Source organism: Elephantulus edwardii, unplaced genomic scaffold, assembly GCF_000299155.1.
Source record: "Elephantulus edwardii isolate Elephantulus edwardi_28Jun2011 unplaced genomic scaffold, EleEdw1.0 scaffold00228, whole genome shotgun sequence".
NCBI lineage: Eukaryota > Metazoa > Chordata > Mammalia > Macroscelidea > Macroscelididae > Elephantulus > Elephantulus edwardii.
In genome coordinates this window covers 2,346,338-2,367,399 of record NW_006399978.1, presented here as the reverse complement: position 1 = coordinate 2,367,399, position 21,062 = coordinate 2,346,338, and the positions used below count along the sequence as shown (strand labels likewise).

At 45.3% G+C, this 21,062-nt stretch overlaps 1 protein-coding gene across 1 annotated transcript in view; it reads left to right on the top strand.

The window, feature by feature from the left end:
- The window catches only part of COL18A1 (collagen, type XVIII, alpha 1), an 82,673-nt gene that overhangs the window by 26,743 nt on the left and 34,868 nt on the right, over positions 1-21,062 (top strand). Inside the window, exons 3-6 of the mRNA XM_006898409.1 lie at positions 11,431-11,517; positions 13,587-13,646; positions 15,818-15,947; positions 19,365-19,416. Coding sequence (XP_006898471.1) covers positions 11,431-11,517; positions 13,587-13,646; positions 15,818-15,947; positions 19,365-19,416 — 329 coding nt within the window. The remainder of the gene's footprint in view (positions 1-11,430; positions 11,518-13,586; positions 13,647-15,817; positions 15,948-19,364; positions 19,417-21,062) is intronic.

The window sequence follows — 21,062 nt, the reverse complement described above, 5'->3', positions numbered from 1 at the left end:
TGGTCACTCCTCAGAAACTTTCTCTGGAGCCTCAGTCATCCCCGCCCAAAAGCCAGCACATGGACCCCCAGCCAGAGCTGACTCACAGCCCACCCACTCTCAGCCGGTGTGACAGCTGAGTAGACACAGAGTCCTGTGTGTGAACGCAGCACCTTTGGCCCTGGGGGCCTGCGACTTAATCATCCTAGACAAGTGCTCCTTGTTTGCAGTTTTCCCAAGTTCTGGTGTCTCAGTGTGCTGAAAGCTGACCTTTTACACTTGGAAGAGACTTCTGACCCTCAGGGTTGGGAGCTGCCAGGACTTTGACACCAGAGTGGGCCTCTTTGTGTTTTTATTATCTTCAAACATGACAGTTGGAAAGGATTCCAAGAAAGTTGTCTTATCTCATGAGGGGTGGATGGTGTTTTCTGGTCATTTGTGATTCCCTGGGCATTTCCTAATGAGTAATAGCTCTCATAAGCTCTGTGTAACTTTAAAACTTTGTTGGAAAACATGCCTTCTTGATAATGGGAAGATGGGTTGAGTTAGAGTGAAATTTGAGGAGCTCTAAGGAGAGCGGGGCGGCGGATATTCATGTCTTGAGGAGGCCTTCTGCCGGGGCCTGCTTAGTGCTAACGTGACCTGTTTAAAACATGTTTGCCAGCTGGATATGCAGAAAATGTTACTGTTTTCATTTTTTGGATTATTAGTGATGAAAATAATTTGTTTTTTTCATGTATTTATTGGCTATTTTTATTTCTTTTGTGAATAGCCTATTTATGAGGTCAGCATTTTTCTTTTGATGGGTTCAACTATTTCTGAATGATCGATGCTGTTAACTGTTGTTAGACGCACTTAGTTGGTTCTGATTCATGTTTACAGCAGAACGAGACACTGTCTAGTCCTGAGCCATCTTCACAGTTATCAGTGTTTGAGCTCATCTTTGCCACTACTTTGTCAGTGCATCTCATTGAGCATCTTCTACGTTTTAACTGACCCTCTCTCAAGGATGATGTCCTCCAGGGTCTGGTACCTCTTGATAACATGTTTAAGGTACTTAACGCGTCTCATCATCATCCTTTCTGGGTGGAGGGGTTGTATAACAATGAAAGAATTTTTCTTTTACTTTTCAAAGAGAAGAACGAACTGGAGGGGAGGGGTGGGCAGGGAGAAAAATGCAACAATGAATGAATGGAAATCCAAATTCTCTGTAAATGTTCATTAAAATTAATAATAAGCAGAAGAAGAAGAAGAAGAAGAAAGAACATTTTAACTGTTCTTCCAGGACATACTGACCATTCTGACAGTTCGTAGTATATTCCATGTTCTTCAGTAGCACCACATATACTTCTAGCAGTGTTTAATATATGAAGGGAAGTGATCTTTTGTTTTGACACTGCAGGTAGTAAGTATTTCAGAGTTTGGCATTTGCTTTTAAAAAACATTCTTTGAATGTTTATTAAGTTCACGATGTTAAATCTGACCTTGAAAATATATCTGTGATTTTTAACATTACTAGCAAAAAAGGAAGATGGAAGAACAAGACAGTTAAAGTTCCTGGTCCCCTGACTGGGTTTTCCTGGGTCCCGGGCACGCTTTTATTCTCGCTGATTTTGCTCATCACATAGAGGGTCAGGCTTCCTGTGCCCCCGCAGATTAGTCTCAGGAATTTGGTCTGTGGGTGTTAAGTCAGATTCCAGCTGGGAAAGAGGAGAAACATACTTTTCCTGGTAAAAAAAAAATTTACAAAATCAGTTTGGCACAGGAATTTTCAGACCGTATGAATTAGATACTCTTGGGAAAGAATCATTCAATTCATCTGGTTTCTAATATTTGGCAGAAATTATCACAGCGCTTTGGGAGCTGGGAGGAAACTGGGTGTTCCTGCGATGAGCATGAAGTCCACAGCTGCTCCACGGGAGGCCCGGGCCTCGGGCTGTGCTGGGACCACTGGAACCCTCAGACAGTGCAGGGTCCACACAGATCCTTCTGGAATGTTCTCTGTTCTTTCCCTTTATTGAAAAATAGTGTGTGTTTATGGGAAGAAGAGAATCTTGTTCATTGCTGGGTTTTTCATCATTTTAGGCTTGGTGATTAAATTTTGGTCATAAATATCTCCTGGGAGTCATTAATTTCATCTTATTTTTACAGTGTTTTGCCTAACACATTATTCCTACCTCCATTTCAGTGACTGTGTGCCTCTGTCAGTTTCCTGTACTATGGTGGCTTGTGTGCTATTGTGACGCTGGAAGCCTTGCCATTGATAATTCAAATAGTAGCAGGGTCAACCATGATACACAGGGTCCACCTGGCTGTAAAGGCTAAGAGAGATTAGGAAGACAGTCTTAGTGATCTACTTTGAGAAAATTGACCAATGAAATTTTATAAATAGTAGCAAACCAATAGAGGACATCATGATAGATGGATAAAACTTTGAAACAAACTGTCAATGACTTCATTTTCCTAGGATCCACAATAAATACACTTGGCACCAGTAGTCAGAAGATCAAGAGACATTTCACTGTGATAATTTACAGTGAGGGACCTCTTCAAATTACTGAGAAGTAATGATGTTAGTTTGAGAATTAAGTGCACCAGATTCAGAGCATGGTCTTTTCAGTCGCTTGCTATGCTGCTGAGAGTGGGATAATGAATAAGGATGACAGAAAAGAAAAAAAAAATTATGCCTTTGGCTTGTGGTGTTGGAAGAGAGTACTGAATATCCCATGGATTGCATAAGAACAGATATCGCTTGGAGAAGGTGGAACCAGATTGCTCTTTGGAAGCAGGGGTGGCAAAGCTTTGTCTCACATATCTTGGGCATGTTTCTGGGAGAGGCTGTTCCTTGGAGAAGGGTATCATGCTTCAAAAGATGGAGGAGCAGTGAAGGAGAGGAAGATCCGCAACCAGGTGGATTGACACAGTGACTGCAGCAATGGGCTTGATTGTGAGATTGGCATAAGATAGGATAGGGTTCAGATCTGTTGTTTATAGGGTTACTATAAGTCATAATTGATGACATCTAATTACTAATAACATACATTATTAAATATAAGTGGAATGTATAAGTGGAACAATATAAGATAAATGCATTTTGTCTGATATAATGCTGGAATATGAGTCATTAAGGTAGAAAAGCATTCAAAATACTGTGGAGGAAGAGCTCCCCAAAGTAGAGTATATCTTAATGATGTTATTGTTGTATACTGAAGAGTCAGAACAGACCCATAGCAGACCCTCTGGTAGGTTTTCAGAGGTAATAAGTTGCACGGGAGGAGATTGCCCATCCTTCTCCCAAGTAGCAGCTGATGGGCTCAAACTGCGTACCTTTGAGATTACAGGACAGCTTCTTGCCAGATGGAATAAAACTTTAGGGACCATCATTTACTGCTGTGACACAGTTCAAAAAGAAAAGAAAAAAGTTACAAACAGCTATCAATAATCCAAACATAGAACCTATGAAATAAGATTCTAAAAACAATTGGCAGTTGGAAAAAATGAAATGGAATGCTGAAGATTGATATCTTAGGCATTAAGTGATCTGAAATGAATTGTATTGACCCTTTTGAAACAATCATGTATGGTTACTGTGTCAAGAATGATCACACATTGTCAACAAGAATATTTAGTCTACTGATGATTATATGAAAAACCATTCTGATTTGTGAAACCTTCACTTAGATAAAGATATTAATTTTTTTTTTTTAAAAAGAATGTTTCAAGATCTATCCCTAATTAGTAGGCCACTCTGGTGACCTGGTGGCAAGAAGCTGTGCTGCAATACTGAAGGTATACCATTCTAGGACACCAGCTGCTCCACGGGAGAATCTCCTCCTGTGTAATTACCTGCCTCTGAAAACCTGCCAGGGGTCAGCTACGGGTCAGTTCTGACTCTACGGTACACAATAGCAACACAGCAACATCCCTAAAGTGCAGCACTGTATCTATGTGCTTGTAAATAAAAGTAGCGAATATGACTGTTACTCAACTCTTTAAAACCAACCACTAATGGCAAAGATGAAGAAATTCCAAATTTTGACCAACTTCTATAGTCTGACATGAATCAAACATGTAATTAAGATACATGATAATTATAGGTGATTGCAGTGAGAAAGTTGGAAGTCAAGAAAAAGAATTTTTTTTTAATAAAAAAAGATTCAGTAGCTAGGAAGTTTGGCCTTGATGATGTTTGATACACATGGATCTCACCAGGTGATATACCCAGGAATTCAATCTACGACATTTGTAGAATGAGACAATGAATAAGTCCAAGTCATTAGTCATAACAACACTAGGGCTGATTATGGAGTAGACCAACAATTGCTCATATGCAGGCTCAAGTTGAAGTTGAAGAAAATTAAAACAATTTCACAAGAGTCAATGCATGAGTTCAGGTTATTCAACATTAATGACTAAAGGCCAAAGAGTTATGAGCTAAAGTAAAAACTGTGCAGCTAGTATGAAGGCAGCAGCATCTGATCTCCAGCAACTCTATAATGAGGAAGAATCATCATCAACAATATCAAAATGATTCCTGTGAGGTTAGATATGACCCTGCATTCTTGTACCTTCTATCTATTCTAACACCAACTATGACTCTCACTGCTTCATTACTAAATCCACTGATCTGTTGCAATGGCCACACAGAACTCAGACAGTACTCATGATTATAGTGTTTATTAAGGAAATAAAAGTTCACAATCCAGATAGGAAACACTCAGCATACAATTCTTCTGCTAGGACAGTTTATTCTCTGGCATGCTCACCGGCAAGCCTCTCTCTGAACTGTTCAGTGTTCATTCTAAGCAAATAATCTGAGAAACTGTACTATATATAAGAGAAACACAGTATCAGGATTAGAACAAGAATCATTACCTGTAATATGCAGACAACACACGTTTGCTTGCTGAAAGCAAAGAGGACTTAAAATTCTAACTGACAAAGACTAAACGCAATAACCTTTAGCTTGGATGACACCTCAACATGAAGAAAACAAATCTATACAACTGGACCAATAAATGACATCATGATAAACACAAGAAAATACTGAAATTGTCCAGTGCTTCATTTTACTTGGATCTATGCTCAGCACATAGAAGCAGCAGTCTCTTGCAAAAGACCTCTTCAAGGTGTTAATAAGTGAAGATGTCCAATTGAGTGTGAAGGGACGCCTGACCTAAGCCAGGGTATTTTTAGTTGCCTCATATATTTATGAAAATGAAACAAGAAGGTAGCTCTGGTGGTCTAGCGGCAGGAAGCTGCACTGCAATCTCGAAGATGCATGGTTCAAATCCACCAGATGCTCTGCTGGAGAACAAGTGGCAATCTCCTCCTGTGCCAGTCAGATCTGATTCGATGGTACGCAACAAGAATTAAAAAAAAGAAAATGAAATAAGAGAAAAGGAAAGTGGAGGAGGAATTGATGTATTTTAATGATGATATTTGTGATAAATATTTAATAAACCACGGACTGCCTGAAAAAATGAGCACATTCGTTTTGGAAGAAGACACCTAATAACAATAATATGACATTTAAAATAATTTCTAAGTGTTTAAAAATTTGGTCATTCTTTGTTGGAAGTACCTTTATTTCTTCATTCATTCATTCACTCAATTTGCTTATCCTTCTGAAGTCCAACTTGGGTGCTGCTGTGGGGGGGTTTTGTGTGTGTGTCTCTTGCAACTTTAGTTATTTAGTTAGGAAAACAGTTCAAAGATATTTCCTGATCTCTCATCTGTAACAGGCATTATGCTCAGGTTTGGAATATGATTGGGGACAAATCAATAGTTCTTGCTTTTGTGTGGTAGACCAACTTCAGTTGATTACTTGTTTCTTTTATTTATGTTGTTCAGTGATGAAAGTGTGAAGGTTGCGTATTTTCCTCAGCATGTAGTTTTGGCTGCACTTTTTTATAAAAACTAAGTAAGCATAGTGTGCTGCAACTTGGAATTTTAGGAAGCTTATCATCCATGATAAGGAGAGGTATGGATGTGCCTCATGACTGAATGGGACAAAATGGACAGAAAAGGACTAGTAACCCTCTCTTCCCAGCCTGTTTCCGTCTTCCTTGTATCTTCAGCCCAGCTGTCACCAGCTCTGCAGCTTCTTGACCAAGGGAGAGCTCATGGCACCCTCGTTTCTATATGTCAACCCTAGCTTCTGAGTCCTTCAGCAGTCTTAACTACTCCTACCTAGCACCACTTTCTATTATTGATATGATGATCCCTTTTCTTATTCACTGCCACATAACCATGTATTTCCTAACCTAATAGAATGGGAAAGTCTGCTGTTAGGGACCTCTCTAAAGTACTCAAGAGCAACGGTGTCTCTCTAGAGACTAAGGTGCACCTGATACAGGCCATGGTCTTTGCAATCACTTGTTATGCATCAGAGAGTTGGACAGTGACTAGGGAGGACAAAAGGAGAATTGATGCGTTTGAGCTGTGGTCCTGGAGAAGAGTATTGAATGTACCATGGACTGCCAAGAAAACAAACAGATTCATCCTGGAGAGGGTTAAACCAAGCTACTCCTTGGAGGCAAGGATTCTGGGGCTTCGTCTGACATACTTTGGGCATGTTGCAAGGAGGGACCAGTCCTTGGAGAAGGACATCATGCTTGGGAGGGTGGAGGGACGGCGCAAGAGGGGAAGACCCTCTATGAGATGGATTGATTCAGTGACTGGGGTAATCGGGATGGGTGTGTCAGAGGCAGTGTGATTGGCACAGGATAGAGCAGGGTTTAGGGCTGTTGTACGTGGGGTCACTATGAGTCGCAAACGACTTGATGGCACATAACAACAACATCAACAACAATAGAATGGTGAAATAGATGGAAAAGTTGTTTATAATAAATAACTTGTGTATTTGAATGAAGGACTTGGGGTGTAATTGCACTAGAGGAAACAGTGAAGAAGCCAGATGTGAATAATGATGAATGAGTCAGGGTCAGATATTCATGCAAGGATTACAGGAAATGAAGTGGAAGACGTGGCTGAAACAAGCGTCTGCTCTGTTGAGTGATATACTGAACAGGGCTTATTTGTTTGAGACACTAAGGAAGGAGCAGAGGATTGATAGGTGGATGTGCATATGTAGTCATCTCCTGAGAGCTCCTTGGAGATCTCTGTGTGTCTTGGTATCAGTCTTTCCTTGGGTCTAGGTTCTCAGTGCAAGGTCTCCAGGTCCTAAGGATTCTCTCTGTTTAGTCATTGAATCTTTTTATACATCTAAAGAGGTAGACTCAAAATAAAATACAATCCTTTCATGTATGTCCTGCCTCATTTGTTGTATGACTGTGTCTAATTTTACCATCAGAGAAGTTAGGATTTACAACACACAAGATAATTACTTTAGATTACAAAATGGAGGTGGTGGTTGTTGTTATGTACCGTTGAGTCTCCTGCAACTCCTAGTGACCCTATGTACAACAGCCCTCAACTCTCCCCTATCCTGTGCCAATCTCACCATCTCCGACACACCTACCCCCATTACCCCAGTCACTGAATCAATCCATCTCATCAAGGGTCTTCCTCTCCTGCACTGTCTCTCCACCTTTCCAAGCATGATGTCCTTCTCCAAGGACTGGTCCCTTGATAATTACACAATATCGAGACTCATGGCTGGTCAAATTGACATATTTTTACGGGCACAATCTAATTCATAACATCTATTAACAAAGGTCCTCATCACTGGGTCAGTAGGCAACATCATGATAGATGGAGAAAGGATTAAGGTTGTCAATTGATTTTATTTTGCTTGGACCAACAATCAACACCTTTAGCCACCCAACCAGTACCAACAGTCAGGAGATCAAGAGACATGTTGCATTAGGCAAGTCTGCTGACCAAAACTTTTCCAAAATGGAAGAACAGTGATGTCAGTTTGAAGACTAAGGTGTCCCTGATTGAGGCCATGACCTTTTCAATCACTTGCTATGCATCTGAGAGCGGGACAGTGAATAAAGATGACAGAAGAGTTGATGCCTTTGAATTGTGGTATTGGAGAAGAGTGCTGAATATCCTATGGACTGTCAAAAGAATGAATAGATATGTCTTGGGAAAAAGTGCAGCAAAAATGCTTCCTGGATGCATTCCAAGATGGCAAAGTTTTGTTTCTCATACTTTGGACATTTTGCTAGGAAAGGCTGTTCCCTGGAAAAGGACATCATGGTTGGAAAGGTGGAGGGTCAGTAAAAGAGAAGAAAATCCCCAACAAAATGGAATGACACAGTGACAGCAACAGTGTGCTTAAGTGTGTCAGAGATGATGAGGATGGCACAAGATAGGACAGGGTTCAGATCTGTTGTTCGAAGGGTTGCTGTAAGTCATATTCAACTTGATGGCACCTAACTAATAACAAAACCTAAAAGTTCTGAGATTTGAGTCCACCTGGAGATGTAAGAAAAGTTTGGTGAGAAGTTTCTGAAAAATCATTCATTGAAAGCCCTACAAAATATCCCTCTCTAATACACAAGAATCATTTTGAGTCAGGATTGACTCCATGGTAACTAAGTTGTATTGGTTTTTAGGGCATTTTGTTTTATTTTTTAGTGTATAGAAAAGAAATAAGAAATTTCAGATAATTCTTAGCAGTAAATTTCACCTCAGTTTTAAGTATCTCTGGGATTTCACAACATTGGGCTCTAAATCTACTTAGTGTTTGCAATGGTCTTGTGACCTAAGCTCCACTGGCATCGTCTCCAACTAAACTTGTCATGGGGAAGCTGCAGGCCAGAAGGAAACAGGCCTCAGTGCTTTCTGCGGCCTCTGCCCAGTAAAGCCTTCCTTCCTGCACTGACCTCCTGATGCAGGTGTCTTGCAGCTGCTAGAAGTGTTTGGAGCCCCTGCACAGACTTGTAGTGAATTTAGTCTGTTACAGGCACCAGGAACCATGCAGGAATTCTTGAGTCAGTATGGGGACTGTCCTTTACCCCATGGAAATACTGCGGTCCACACAGTGCTGCCCACCACTGCTGGAACATCCATGTCTGACCTCATCATCACAAAGCTAACCAAATCCCCTGAGAGTCTGATAGTTCATAGTGACAGTTACCCAAGCATGGATCTAAATCCCAGGGTGCTGGGAGCCATGCAAACAGACTGATCTCCTCTCCTCCATGTCTGTCACCTGCAGGTTAGGGAGGAACCAAGAATTAGCATCTGCAAAGTGTTTTGTGAAGATACTGCCTTAGATCCCAAGTTCAGCCTGGGGCTAACTGGCCTGAGAAGAACTGCTCTCTGGCACCTCTTAAGTGAATCCTCACGCTAGCTGATGCCTGTGTGTTTTTCCTTGGGCAAGGGCGCCTCCTAGTGCCTGCTTGAGGATGAATGCCTGTGTGTAATGGAGGATCCTCTTGCCCCCGTGCACAGATCACTCCCCAACACGCGCGCGCGCACACACACACACACACACACACACACAGTCTCACGCACACCTGCAGGTGCCCCTCGTACACATTCACACATGTGCACAGTAGCACCAGAGGAGGAAGCTCTGATCCCTGCTGGACTATCACTGCCCACAAGAGAACTGCCTCCTCATTGTGGCCTATGTGGACTTCCCCCTTCAGAGCTTTAACTCTGTTTGCCTGTCTATAGCCAGGCTTCCACACTGCCCCCTCCTGTTGCCTGGCCTTCTACACCTGCAGGGGCCCTGCTATAGGTCCAGTTGACCCTCAAAGCCCTTCCCACTGTCCACTGAAGTCTTCAGATTTGTACTTGAGGTGACTAGCAGGGTGGAGGTGAAGATACCCCTGATCTCCTCTCCTAGCCCAGGTCCCTGAGGACAGCGAGCTGTGAGGAAATGCCTGGCCTCATTCACCTGGGGTTGCCATAGTGGGAGCTCAGTGTATTTTGGGTGCCCCTCCCTGGCCTCTAGGCTCTGCCCAGTGTATGTGGTGGAGGTGTTGTAGCAGCGGCTCAGGTGGGCCTGGCGTAGTTAGAGGACTGCAGAGGCCTCACAGCTTTGGGTGTGTGTGTCTGCACTGGCTGGTGAAAACAACCAGGGCATCCCTCTAACCATGGCAGGGCCTCCTTGGCTCCAAGCACTCAGGTTGAGCCACAGGACTTGGCCTGAAGTTATTGGGCAGACACAGCCACCCGCTGGCCAAGGACTGCACCTAGAGCAGTAGTGCTGACTTGGCCTTCCCTCCCCCGGGCACCCTGTCATCTAGCCACTCTCTGTCAGGCCTAGATATTGGGATTCAGAGGCTCAGATGCCACCAGCTTCAGTGGTCTTCCCCAGTGGACTTCAGGACGTCCTAAGCCTCAGACCATCTCAAAGCTGACAGTCCACGATGGAGGAAGGGGTCAGGGCAAAGTGCTAGTGTACATTCTACGATGGAGAGGGTAGATCCTGGAAAGAGTGCCCCAGCTCTGTGAGGGGGGCCATAGCTGAAAGCTGGCTGTGGCCTAAAATGGGATATAGGAGGTGGTGTAATCATGACATTGAATGCTGTTGCTCATTGCCTTCGGAGAAAGTCAAGCAACCAGGAAATGGTGTCCAGAGGTTGGAGCGAGCACCAGGTCCTGAGACAGATCTGGTGGCCCCAAGACAGGTGCTGATAAATAGGGTCACCTTTCCACGTTTGCAGAAGGACAGGGCTGTGATGCTGGGAATTCTTCATCCCCTTTTGCTGCTCTCGACCCTGGATGCCTCTTTGTGGATGGGGCTTCAGTGTGTCCCCTGCTGCATCTCCCTGCCTCACACCATGGGGGAGGCTGCATGTGGGAGATCATGGAGCAGAGCCTGCAAGTGAGTGGATGGATGGATGGATGGATGGATGGATGAATGATGTTAATTCTGGGGCCCTGGAGCATCAAAGAACTCCTCTTAAGTGTTGTGGGGCTCTTTAACTTTTTGTGTGTGTGCTTCCTTTCTGATTTTTTATTATAAAAAGTTAAGTTGCAGGTAAAAACCTCAAATTTGCCTTGGCTAATCTGAATTCAAGCCCCCTGTTGAGCCTCTGAAAGCATTGCCACACCCAGGGTGACCTGCTGGGTCTACCTTCATTCAAGGACCTTCATCAGACCAACAGATGCTGGGATTTCAGACGAATGATGCTCACATATGCCCATCACATGCAGTATGCTCGTCAGGGAGGCTGACTCACCTTCCCCACACCTCATCTTGATCCCGAGTCCTCTAGTTCTGAAAGGAACCGAGCATCAGTCATCCTAGTGGGATCCCCCCCCCCACATTCTACCTTGTCACTCAGGGTGATCTGAGCACTGGGGACACCTGTCTATGACTGCCTGTTCGTAGAGAAAATATCTTCACCACAGAGGGGGCACAATCCAAGAGCAGAGTTTACTAGATAAAATGACCTCACTACCCTTTCCATTCATGTGCCCCCCACTTGGTGACATTGTGTGAGTCAGGGTCTCCGTGTTGGTGCTGCCTGTCTCAGAGCTGGTGATGACCCCTTTGCCTTCTTCTCTCTGTGTCTTTAGGGGCTGATTGCAGAGCTAAAAGTGAGTGGGGATCCCCGGATGAGCCCCCTGCATTGCCTGGAGGAGGATGATGATGATACAGATGGGGTAAGTGTTGGCAGTAACTGCGAGGGGCACGGCCTGATGCCAGCTCTGCTTTTTCTAACCCTGCATGCTGGAGGCCTGTCATGGCTTCCTTTCTGTGGGGATACCAGAGTGACAGGAGAGAAAGATGCTACTTGGAGTTCTAACAGCCTCAGATAACTTTTTTGTTTTTTCTACAACATCAGAAGTATCCTTCTTTGGCCTTGAGGTTTGCATTTAAGAGAAAATACAGAACACAAAATTAATCTTACAAACCACTCCTAGAATATTTAGTTGTATGGCATAATGGATAGTTGTTGTTACTGTATACCACAGAGTCAGAACCAACCCATAACTGACCCACCCATGGGTTTTCGGGGGCTGGTAATCACATGGGAGGAGTTTGCCCATCCTTTTCCTGCAGAGCAGCTGGTGGCCTCAGACTGTGTGCCTTTGGAATTGCAGTGCATCTTCTTGCCACTTGGCCACCAGAACTCCCTATAAAAACTACATCAAGTTAGCACCTCATCATAGTTGTCTCTCCAGTGGGTTTTGGAGGCTGTAAATTGCGTGGGAGGAGATTGCCCACCTTTCTCCTATAGAGCAGCTGATAGACTCGAACAACCAGAGATGCCACTTTGGGGTAGTAGGTGCATCTCCCTGTGACGATGCCGCCAGAGCTCCCTCTGTGCACACACCAGGATATCAAGCCGGAACTCAATGAGACAGCCTTCTTTTTCTGGGTCTCAAAAATTTCCCACCTTTGAGAGGGTATAGTCATCACTTTTATGTTGCTCATTTTAGTAGAAAATACCTACTCTGCATTTTCCTTCTTTAATAGTTTCCCACTTTATACCAGTTCTGGCTTTCATGTTTTACTGTATAGAGATAGATACCGGTTACATGGGATGTACAGGATAGCAACCAGCGACTCCTGGAGTTGAGGGACAGGGGAAGCCTCATCCCAGGGTGGACCCCAGATCACATAGACAGCCTTCATCTCAAATGGACATGTACTTCCCATACTATCTGTATCGCTACAAGTACGCAGGCAGAATTATCAGCTGTGGTTTTCTTTCAGGCAATCACTCTATAGTTATTTACAGTTCCCAAGTTTTCTATGATCAGACTATTGCTTTTATCCCTAGAGAAATCCCAGGATGTGGTGGATGCTTAGTGCTTGTCCCATGGCGGACAGGGCTACCAGGTGCACCCCACTGTCTTGAGTGCCTGCTGCACATGCCTCCCAGGCCTGCCCTGCCTTCTCCAGGGGCACTTTCCCAAGAAGCAGCCTTACTCGGGGCCATGCCCACTGTGGACTCCAGGGCAGATGGTCAACAGGGACCTCCCTTCCCCCAGGCTTTATTAATGCCAGCTGCTCTGACGGGAAGGCAGTGTCGGGGCCCATGGCCTCCCCTACTTATGACCATCCAGCATGGACAGCGGTGGCTGGGACACGGCATGGTGGCCAGCTTCCCTGGACACGCTCTCTGCTGTCTAGAACTCTCTCTGTTTTGTTCCTAGTAACTCAAGTTCTCAGGAGCGAGTCACATTGTGTGTCCTTGTGCTTGAGGCTTTTTTCTTCTTTGTTGCTCCTCCTAAATAATGCCCCAGGAGTAGAAGGTCAATCCAAAGACAGAAACAGATTTCTTTATGGCTCTCTGTCCTCACAAACGGTTTCTCAAAGAATCCCTCTAATAAATCAGATTAAATGTGCCTGTTGGGTGGCCAGGGAATTCTGGTGACTTAGTGGTAAGAAGTTGTGCTACAATCCCAAAGGCACCCCGTTCGAATCCATCAGCTTCGTGGGAGGAGGATGGGCAGTCTCCTGTGCAATTTATGGCTTCTGAAAACCCACTTGAGAGTCAGCTATGAGTCATTTTCAACTCAGTGACACAGTAACAACAGCATAGCAACATGAACTGGCCGGTGCCCGGGCAAGGTCACACATTATTCCAGTGGTCACATGGCACCACCCCTGCCCTCTCCCTCCTGGAAACAGCTACAAGAGGAGGACTGGCCCCGAGTGAGGCTCAGAGCTGTCTGGACAAGGCATTGGTCATCATATTGTTTGTCTCACATTCATCATTCAGGCATCAGGAGATTTTGGAAGTGGGCTCGAGGACAACCAGGATGACCGCATGCAAGAATCGGTGAGTAGCTCTGGCAGCATCACCTCTGGGGGTGGTCCCTTTATCTTCTCAATTGTGCTCATGTGTGATCGATCCTAAGGCCCTATCTGCTCTGAGACCCATGTTCAGCCAGGAACCAGGATATCATGGCCATGTCCAGCTACAGTGTCCAGTGAGTGGCTTCCTCCGAGTGACCTGCATCATCCAGACGAGCTCAGAACAGGACTGACCCGTCCCAAGCCTCAGGCTGTGTTTATTTTGTGTCCTCTGTGAAACAGTGGCTCTTTAGAATGAGCTTTCTAACTAAACATTCCTGGTCCTTGATGTGACCTTGGCATTTCTTCTTCTCTGTGAGTTTGTAGGGGTCCTGGTAGATTCATGAATTGTAGGTCTGCAGCAAGAGGGAATGTTTGTTCAGCAGAGGGCTCCTGGGAGGTCAGATCACTGGTGCTTTCCCCAGCTCTGGCCACCTGAAACAACATGGACTGGCTGGGGAGGGGAGGAGAGGAGGTGTGTATGAGTCTCTTGGGGCTGCTGTAACAAAGTATCACGAACTGGGTGGTTTGAAACAACAAAACTTTCTTTCTCATTCTAGAGGCAAGAAGTTCAAAATCAGGGTGTCAGTATAGGGAGCAGAGCTCCCTCTAGGGGTTCTGATAGATGGTCCTTCCTGTCTCTTCCAGCTTCTGGTGGTTGTGGCTTGTGGCCACATCATTCTAGCCCAGTCTCTGACAGGGTCTCTGTGTTCAAATGTCTCCTTTCAAGGGACACCTGGTATGTTAGATGAGGCCCATTGTAATGCCTGCATCAGTTCATGCCAGTAAAGTTGTGGAGACCCTGTGAGGGTTCTCCTCTGCAGACTCATAGGCAGTTAGGGGTCAGAATTGACTCAGTGGCAATGGGTTTTTATTTTATTTTATTCCAGAATGCTCCCATGCTAACTTGGATATATCAGCAAAGACCTTATTTCCAAGGTCACACTCTGGTTCTGGTGAACATGAATTTTGGAGAGAATAGCATTCAGCTGGGTGCAGGAAAAAAGGGAAGGAGACAAGAAAAGAAGAGTCCCAAGGGAGAAACACTGTTTCAGAAATGCTGAAATGGTGATGAGCCTGGAGCTTCCTGGTAGATTGACAGAAGGTCTAAATGATCCACAGCTGTTGGGAGCCTCCACCCTGGAGTCCTTTCCCTCCCCATTGCCCATTGGCTGGCTCAGAGCTCAGTGGAGCTCCCAACAGGACAGCCAGGAACAGGTCCACTCTGCACTGTCCACTCGCAAAACCGTAGATACCCTCCCTCCACCCACCCAGAAATCTGCCCTTGGTTTCCACCAAACCCAGTTCTATTGATGAGGACAGCCTTGCTGGTGGTCAGTCTGGCTGTGGTCCTGGTGAGGAGGCAGCCTGACTCTCGTGGGTATCCAGACAGGCTCTAGAGGACACTCACTCCCACTCAAATCCATTAAGTGTGTGGGCAGCTGCCCAGGGGTCCCTGACCTCCCTCTGTGGTCTGAGAGGGAAGAGCAAGGGCTAAGCCACAGTGTAAAGCAAGCGTGAAATTTCCTGGAGAGAAAACAAACTTACATAGCGTCTATTTAAGTAATTTTAAAACTGGGCCCTTTAACAATTTAGGAACCACATAAACATCATAACTTTGACTTTCATGTTTTAAATGAAATATAAACATGATAAAACACAGATTGCTTTTTAATAAGAAATGGCAAATGAAATCCTAACATAACTCTTGCGTCTTGAGAGGGAGTTGATGATTTGGGTTTGTGTGGGGGGCCTGGTGGTGGGAGGGAGGGAAGGGGCGTCTTGGCCTGAGTTGGCTGCGGCACATCACCCCCAGAGCTATAGGGCTTCACAATCTAGCTCGAGAAAACCACAAGCAGACTGCTCTGAGGGAAACACTGGGAGGTAAAGCCCAGTGCTAGTACCCTATACACAGAAGCAAAGCAAACCCCCCGAACTCATGCCAACTAACATCGAGTAGATTCTGACTCATAGCATTTCCTTGGGGGAGAGTAGAGTTTTCAATATTATAATCACAGACCACCACATCTTTTTCCTGGGTACCAATCATCAGCCCTTTTGTTAACAACCAAACAGTTTGCCACCAGCTCCCATATTTGGACTTCCAGGATGTCGATGTTGCTGGATAATGAACTGTGTTCCCTTCTCCTCACCCAGGGATCTTCTCTGAAGCCTGGCCTGCCTGAGGCTCCACCGGTCACTTCTCCACCCTTGGCTGAAGGGAGCAACGTAGAAGATACTAGAACTGAAGAAATCGAGGAGGAAACTACAGTGCCTATGCTAGGAGGTAAAACTCGTCTCTAGGTGTGATTTGTGTGTCTGGCGTGTGTTGCATGTTGTGTGTGATGTGTGTGGTATGCACGTGGTATGTGTGTATGTGGTAGTGAGTGTGTCCGTGTGCATACATGTTTGTGATGTGTGCATGTGTTAGGACTTGCTCCCCAGAGGGGAAGTCTCTCAGGGTTTGTGTTTGCAGAAAGACCAAAAAACTGATCCAGAGACAAACTATAAAACATATCTTTTTGGGGACAGGAAACTTACTGGTGAGCGGGAGGGTGCAACCACACAGCTCCGGTGGTGGTGAGTCAGAGAAGTCAGCCCTGAAGATGGGGGCACCTGGCCCAGGCCATAGTCTTCACAGTTGCTTGCTATGTGTCAGAGAGCTAGATAATGACTAGGGATGATAGAATGATAGATGGTGAATTGTACATGCTTTTGAGCTGTGGTGCTGGAGAAGAGTGTTGAACATACCATGGACTGCTAGGAGAACAAACAGGTTTGTCCTAGAAAGGGTGATGCTGGGCCGCTCCTTGGAGGCAAGGATTCTGAAGCTTCGTCTGACATACCTTGGGCATGTTGCAAGGAGGGACAAATCCTTGGAGAGGGATGTCGTGCTTGGAAGGGTGGAGGGACGGAGAAGAGAGGGAGACCATAAATGAGATGGATTGATACAGTGACTGGGGTAATGAGGATGGTGTGTCGGAGACAATAAAGTTGGCACAGGATAGAGCAGAGTTCAGGGCTGTTGTACATAGGGTCACTGTGAGTTGCAAGAGACTCAATGGCACATAACAACAACAACAACACACATAACCCTCAATACATAGTTATATAGACTTGTTGTGAAAATATTAGTAATGCATAATCCAGGCCACAGTCTTCGCAATTAGTTGCTATTCAACAGAGAGCTGGACAGTGACTAAGGATGACAGAAGAATGGAGGCCTTCGAGTTGTGCTGCTGGAGAAGAGTCTTGAACATGCCATGGACCGCCAAGAAGACAAATAGATCTGTCTTGGAGAGGGTGAAACCAAGTTTCTCCTTGGAGGCTAGGATTTTGAAACTCTATCTCAAATACTTTGGGCATGTGGTCAGGAGAGACCAGTCTTTGGAGAAGGACATCATGCTCAGAATAGTTGGAGGAGAGGAAGACCCTGGATGAGATGGATTGATACAGTAACTAGGACAATGGGGGTTGGTGTGTTGGAGTCAGTGAGACTGCCTCAGGACAGGACAGGTTTGAGAGCTGTTGTCCATAGCGTCACTATGAGTCACAGGAGACTCGACAGCGCGTTAACAACAAATAACCTTAGCTTAAGGGGAATAAACCTGCTTATTGAGGGAGGTTGATCACTTTGCCCTTATTCTGGGGGAAAAAACCCAGAAAAATAAGTCTAATGGAAATAAGTATTATAAGAGAAGCACTTCTAAAAAGACTCAGCCAGTTTATCCTAAGTGTAGCTACTTGGGGCATTTACAGCATATATCATACAGCATGCTATATGTGTAGGTATGTGGAGTTGCATATAGTTTGGAGGCATGACGGTTGGATGGATGATAGGTGGGTGGTGTTCGGGTGTGTGTGATGAATATGTTTGTGGCGTGTGAGTTTTAGTATGTGTGTGGAGTATAAGTATGTGAATGTAGTTACCTCATGTATAATGTGTATGTGTAGTGTGTGGTGTATAGCTGGGCGAGGCCTCAGTCTATCATGAGTATATCCAGATCTGGTCAGTACTGACCAGCTCTGGAAAACAGCCTCTGCCTGGGCATCAGCAAAACACACTGAGGCCCAGGGGAATGCAGGGCAGAGCCGCTGTTTGGATCATCTCCTCTGGTAGGTCTGCACCCCGTTCCTACTGTGTCTAGCAGCAATATTTGTGGGGAGCCCCAAGTGTGTGTGGGACTGAGGCTCTACCCACTCTTGCTGGTATGAGGTGGGCTGGGAGGACATGGTATATTCTGAGAAAGAAGTGGGCATCAGGACTGGGGACAGCTTCACCCTGAGCCTCTTCACAAAGCCCCGCCATCTGTGGGGCCTCCTCTCTGGGTTAAGGTGGCTTTGGGGGCTGCATGGGCCTGGAGACATTCAGTAGAGGAAATGCATATCTTATATGTTAACTGTCTGTAGCTGAGAGACCAGTTATCACAAACTTAGTGTCTTAAAGACAACACTCCCTTATTATCTCACAATTCCTTTGAGTTGGAGGTGTTTGAGCATGACTATTGAGAATCTCACAACACCAAATCAAAGTGTGGGCTGGGCTGGGCTGTGCTCTCACCCCGTCTGGGCTGTAGAAGAACTTTGTCCTATGAGGTTGACGAGTCGAGGTTCCCATTTCCTTGCTGGCAGCAGGTCAGAAGCCACATGCATTCCTTGACACCTGGACTCCTTCCCCATTTCAGATCCAGATTCGGCAGTTGTAGATCTGCTCACCTTGACTCTCCTTCTCCTCTGGCTTCCCTACCTAGCTTTCCTGCACTTTAGGGCTCGTGTGATAATTGGGCCCCCTTCGACCATGTTTACTAACCTTGATTACATCTGAAGAGCCTGGTTAGTGTTTGGTTGAATAGTATGGGGGTGCAGTTGCTGTGGAGAAATATTAATAATTCTAACATACTTTTGTCTATGTTCTAGGAAATTATATGTAAATAGATATTATTTCATTTTAGAGAAGGTTAGTGATTTTTTTGGTTAAATTTTTGCTGCAGTCAGCTTGGAAACAGGAAAGAACAAGAATCTATCCCCAGAGGCCACACTGTTTATGCTCTTAACCTTACAACGACAAGAGAATGTCCACTGTAGTTGTCACTGGAATAGCTTTTCATGGGCACAGCCAGGAGGGGTCTGCTGTGATGTGTTAGCGAGGGCAGGACTTGGGCCCCCTGGGACAGAATGCGTGTTGGGACCTGGAGGAGCAGGGCACATAGCTTCTCATGTGGTTCCTTTGAAGCAGCTTGGTTCAGGCCCATTCGGGAAAACAGTGGACAGACTGATTGGTGAAGGTAGTAGGGGAGAAGGAGAGCAGAGGTCTCTGCCTAGGGCCAGATGGCAAGTATTTTAGACTCCATAGGCCACGTAGCCTGTGAGATATGTTCTTAGGTGTCTTGTTTGATCTTGTGGTGGTGGGTGGTCTTTATACCTCTGGAAAACCGTTCTCAGCTTGAAGTCAGCTTGAGCCACAGGCTTCAGATCTAGATTACAAAGACTCAACTGAGTATGAGCCTTGGCCCAGTTGTGGGGTTCCCCAGTGCTAAACCTCAGGAAAGAAGCTGGAAACTATCTCGCTGGGCCAGCAGGAGACTTGAATATGGGCTGTGGGCTGTGTGTCCAATCATAATATATATTATTGTGGAACCTCCTGAAGGTGACTGTTGTTTTATAAGATAATTTTCTAACATTTAGAAAATACAGGCTACTCAAGGGAGAGGGGTTGTGATGAGGGTTGAATCTCCAAATAGTTCAATAAAAGAGAAACAGAAGGAGAGACAGACACAAAGTGTGACGAGAGTGGATGGGCACTCATGATAATATCATAGACTAGGCCTTCTAAGCTTGATCCTGGTTTGTCTCCCTGAATAACCAAAACACTTCTGAGAAACAAAAATGAAGTGAGAGGCATAGCACTCCCTCAAACCCTACTACACAGCGGTAGTCACCAAAACAGCATGGTACTGGTACAATGACAGGCACATAGACCAATGGAACAGAATTGAGAACCCAGAAATGGACCCATCTATCTGTGGTCAGCTGATACTCAACAAGGAAATAAAACTCATCAAATGGGGAAAATACAGCCTCTTCAACAAATGGTGCTGGCAAAACTGGACTGCTACCTGCAGAAAGCTGAAACAGGCTCCACATCACACACTATATAAAAAAATCACCTCAAGGTGGATCAGAGACCTGTAGATTTTTTTTTAATGTTTTAATTTTTGGTATTTTTTAGATATAAGAAAACACAAAACAGAAATTAGGAAACCTGGGGTCTAGTTCCAAATGTAGCAAGATTTTGCCAAGTCCCTGGGTAGTGTGCAGAATAAATAATACATGTTCCTAAGTGAAGGGTCAGGGACACCTTGAAAGTAGAAGACCTGGCAATCTTCTTCTAAAGCATCACCAATAGAAAATTCTTTGGAGGTCAGTTCTCCTTGAACCTACGCGGTTTTGCAACAAATAGGAATTAACTCAATTATCTGTAGATGTTTAAGATTTTTTTTTTTTAAGCAGAAAAAACACACAGGGATTTTATTATTCCCAGTACGGGGCAGGTGGGCAGGTCTTCAGGTGGCAGGAAGCGGCTGTGGAGCAGGGCTGTAGAGGCAGGAGTGGTCTGACTTGCTGGCGATCAGAGGGTTCCTCAGGACCACGGTGACCAAGTCCCCACACAGGAATATCGTGAGATGCAGCGGTTCTTTTTACGGGCTTGCACTTCTTGTTGCCCTTGCCATCTTCAATAAAAAGTTGAGAGAGAAAAAAGGGGAGGAAAAAATGTACGAGTGTTAAGAAAGCAGAATTATGGGCCAGGATCTCTTGATAGAAGGAAACCAGGAAGCAGCTTCTGGAAAGGTCTAGATAGTGCTGTTGGGTCAGTGGGGCTCCCAGGGAGGGGCTATTCTCTAGTAGGGAGGTGTCTTGCTATCATGTTGTTTAGAATTGCCTTATTGATTTTGTCACTGGTTTTTAATTCTCCCCTTGGTTGCCTGCCTCAAGCAAATGCCCAAATCCCAGCCCTCCATCCCTGAACTGGGCAGCTGGAGCACACGCACTTTTGGATCTGGGTTATAGTAGGAGCAAGCCAGGCTCTAGCCCAGCACTAAGGTTGCTGTGGGGTAGCTGTAGGTCCTCCCAGAGAGAGGCAGAGGATGAGCAGAGCCCCAGCCTTGGTTCTGGGCCTGACCCGGCCATGCTGTCTCTCCTGCAGCTCAGACCCTCCCTAGTGTGAAGCAGGAGATGGCAGTTACTCTCCGTCCCGTGGATTCAGATGTGGCTGCCTCATGGGACACCACAGAAGAGGTAAGATTCCTTCCTGTACTCATGACCCATCGGACCAAGACCACTCAGACCAATGGCCCCCAGTGAAAGCCCCCAGGCCCCATTTGTCCCTCCTGCCTTTCCTGTC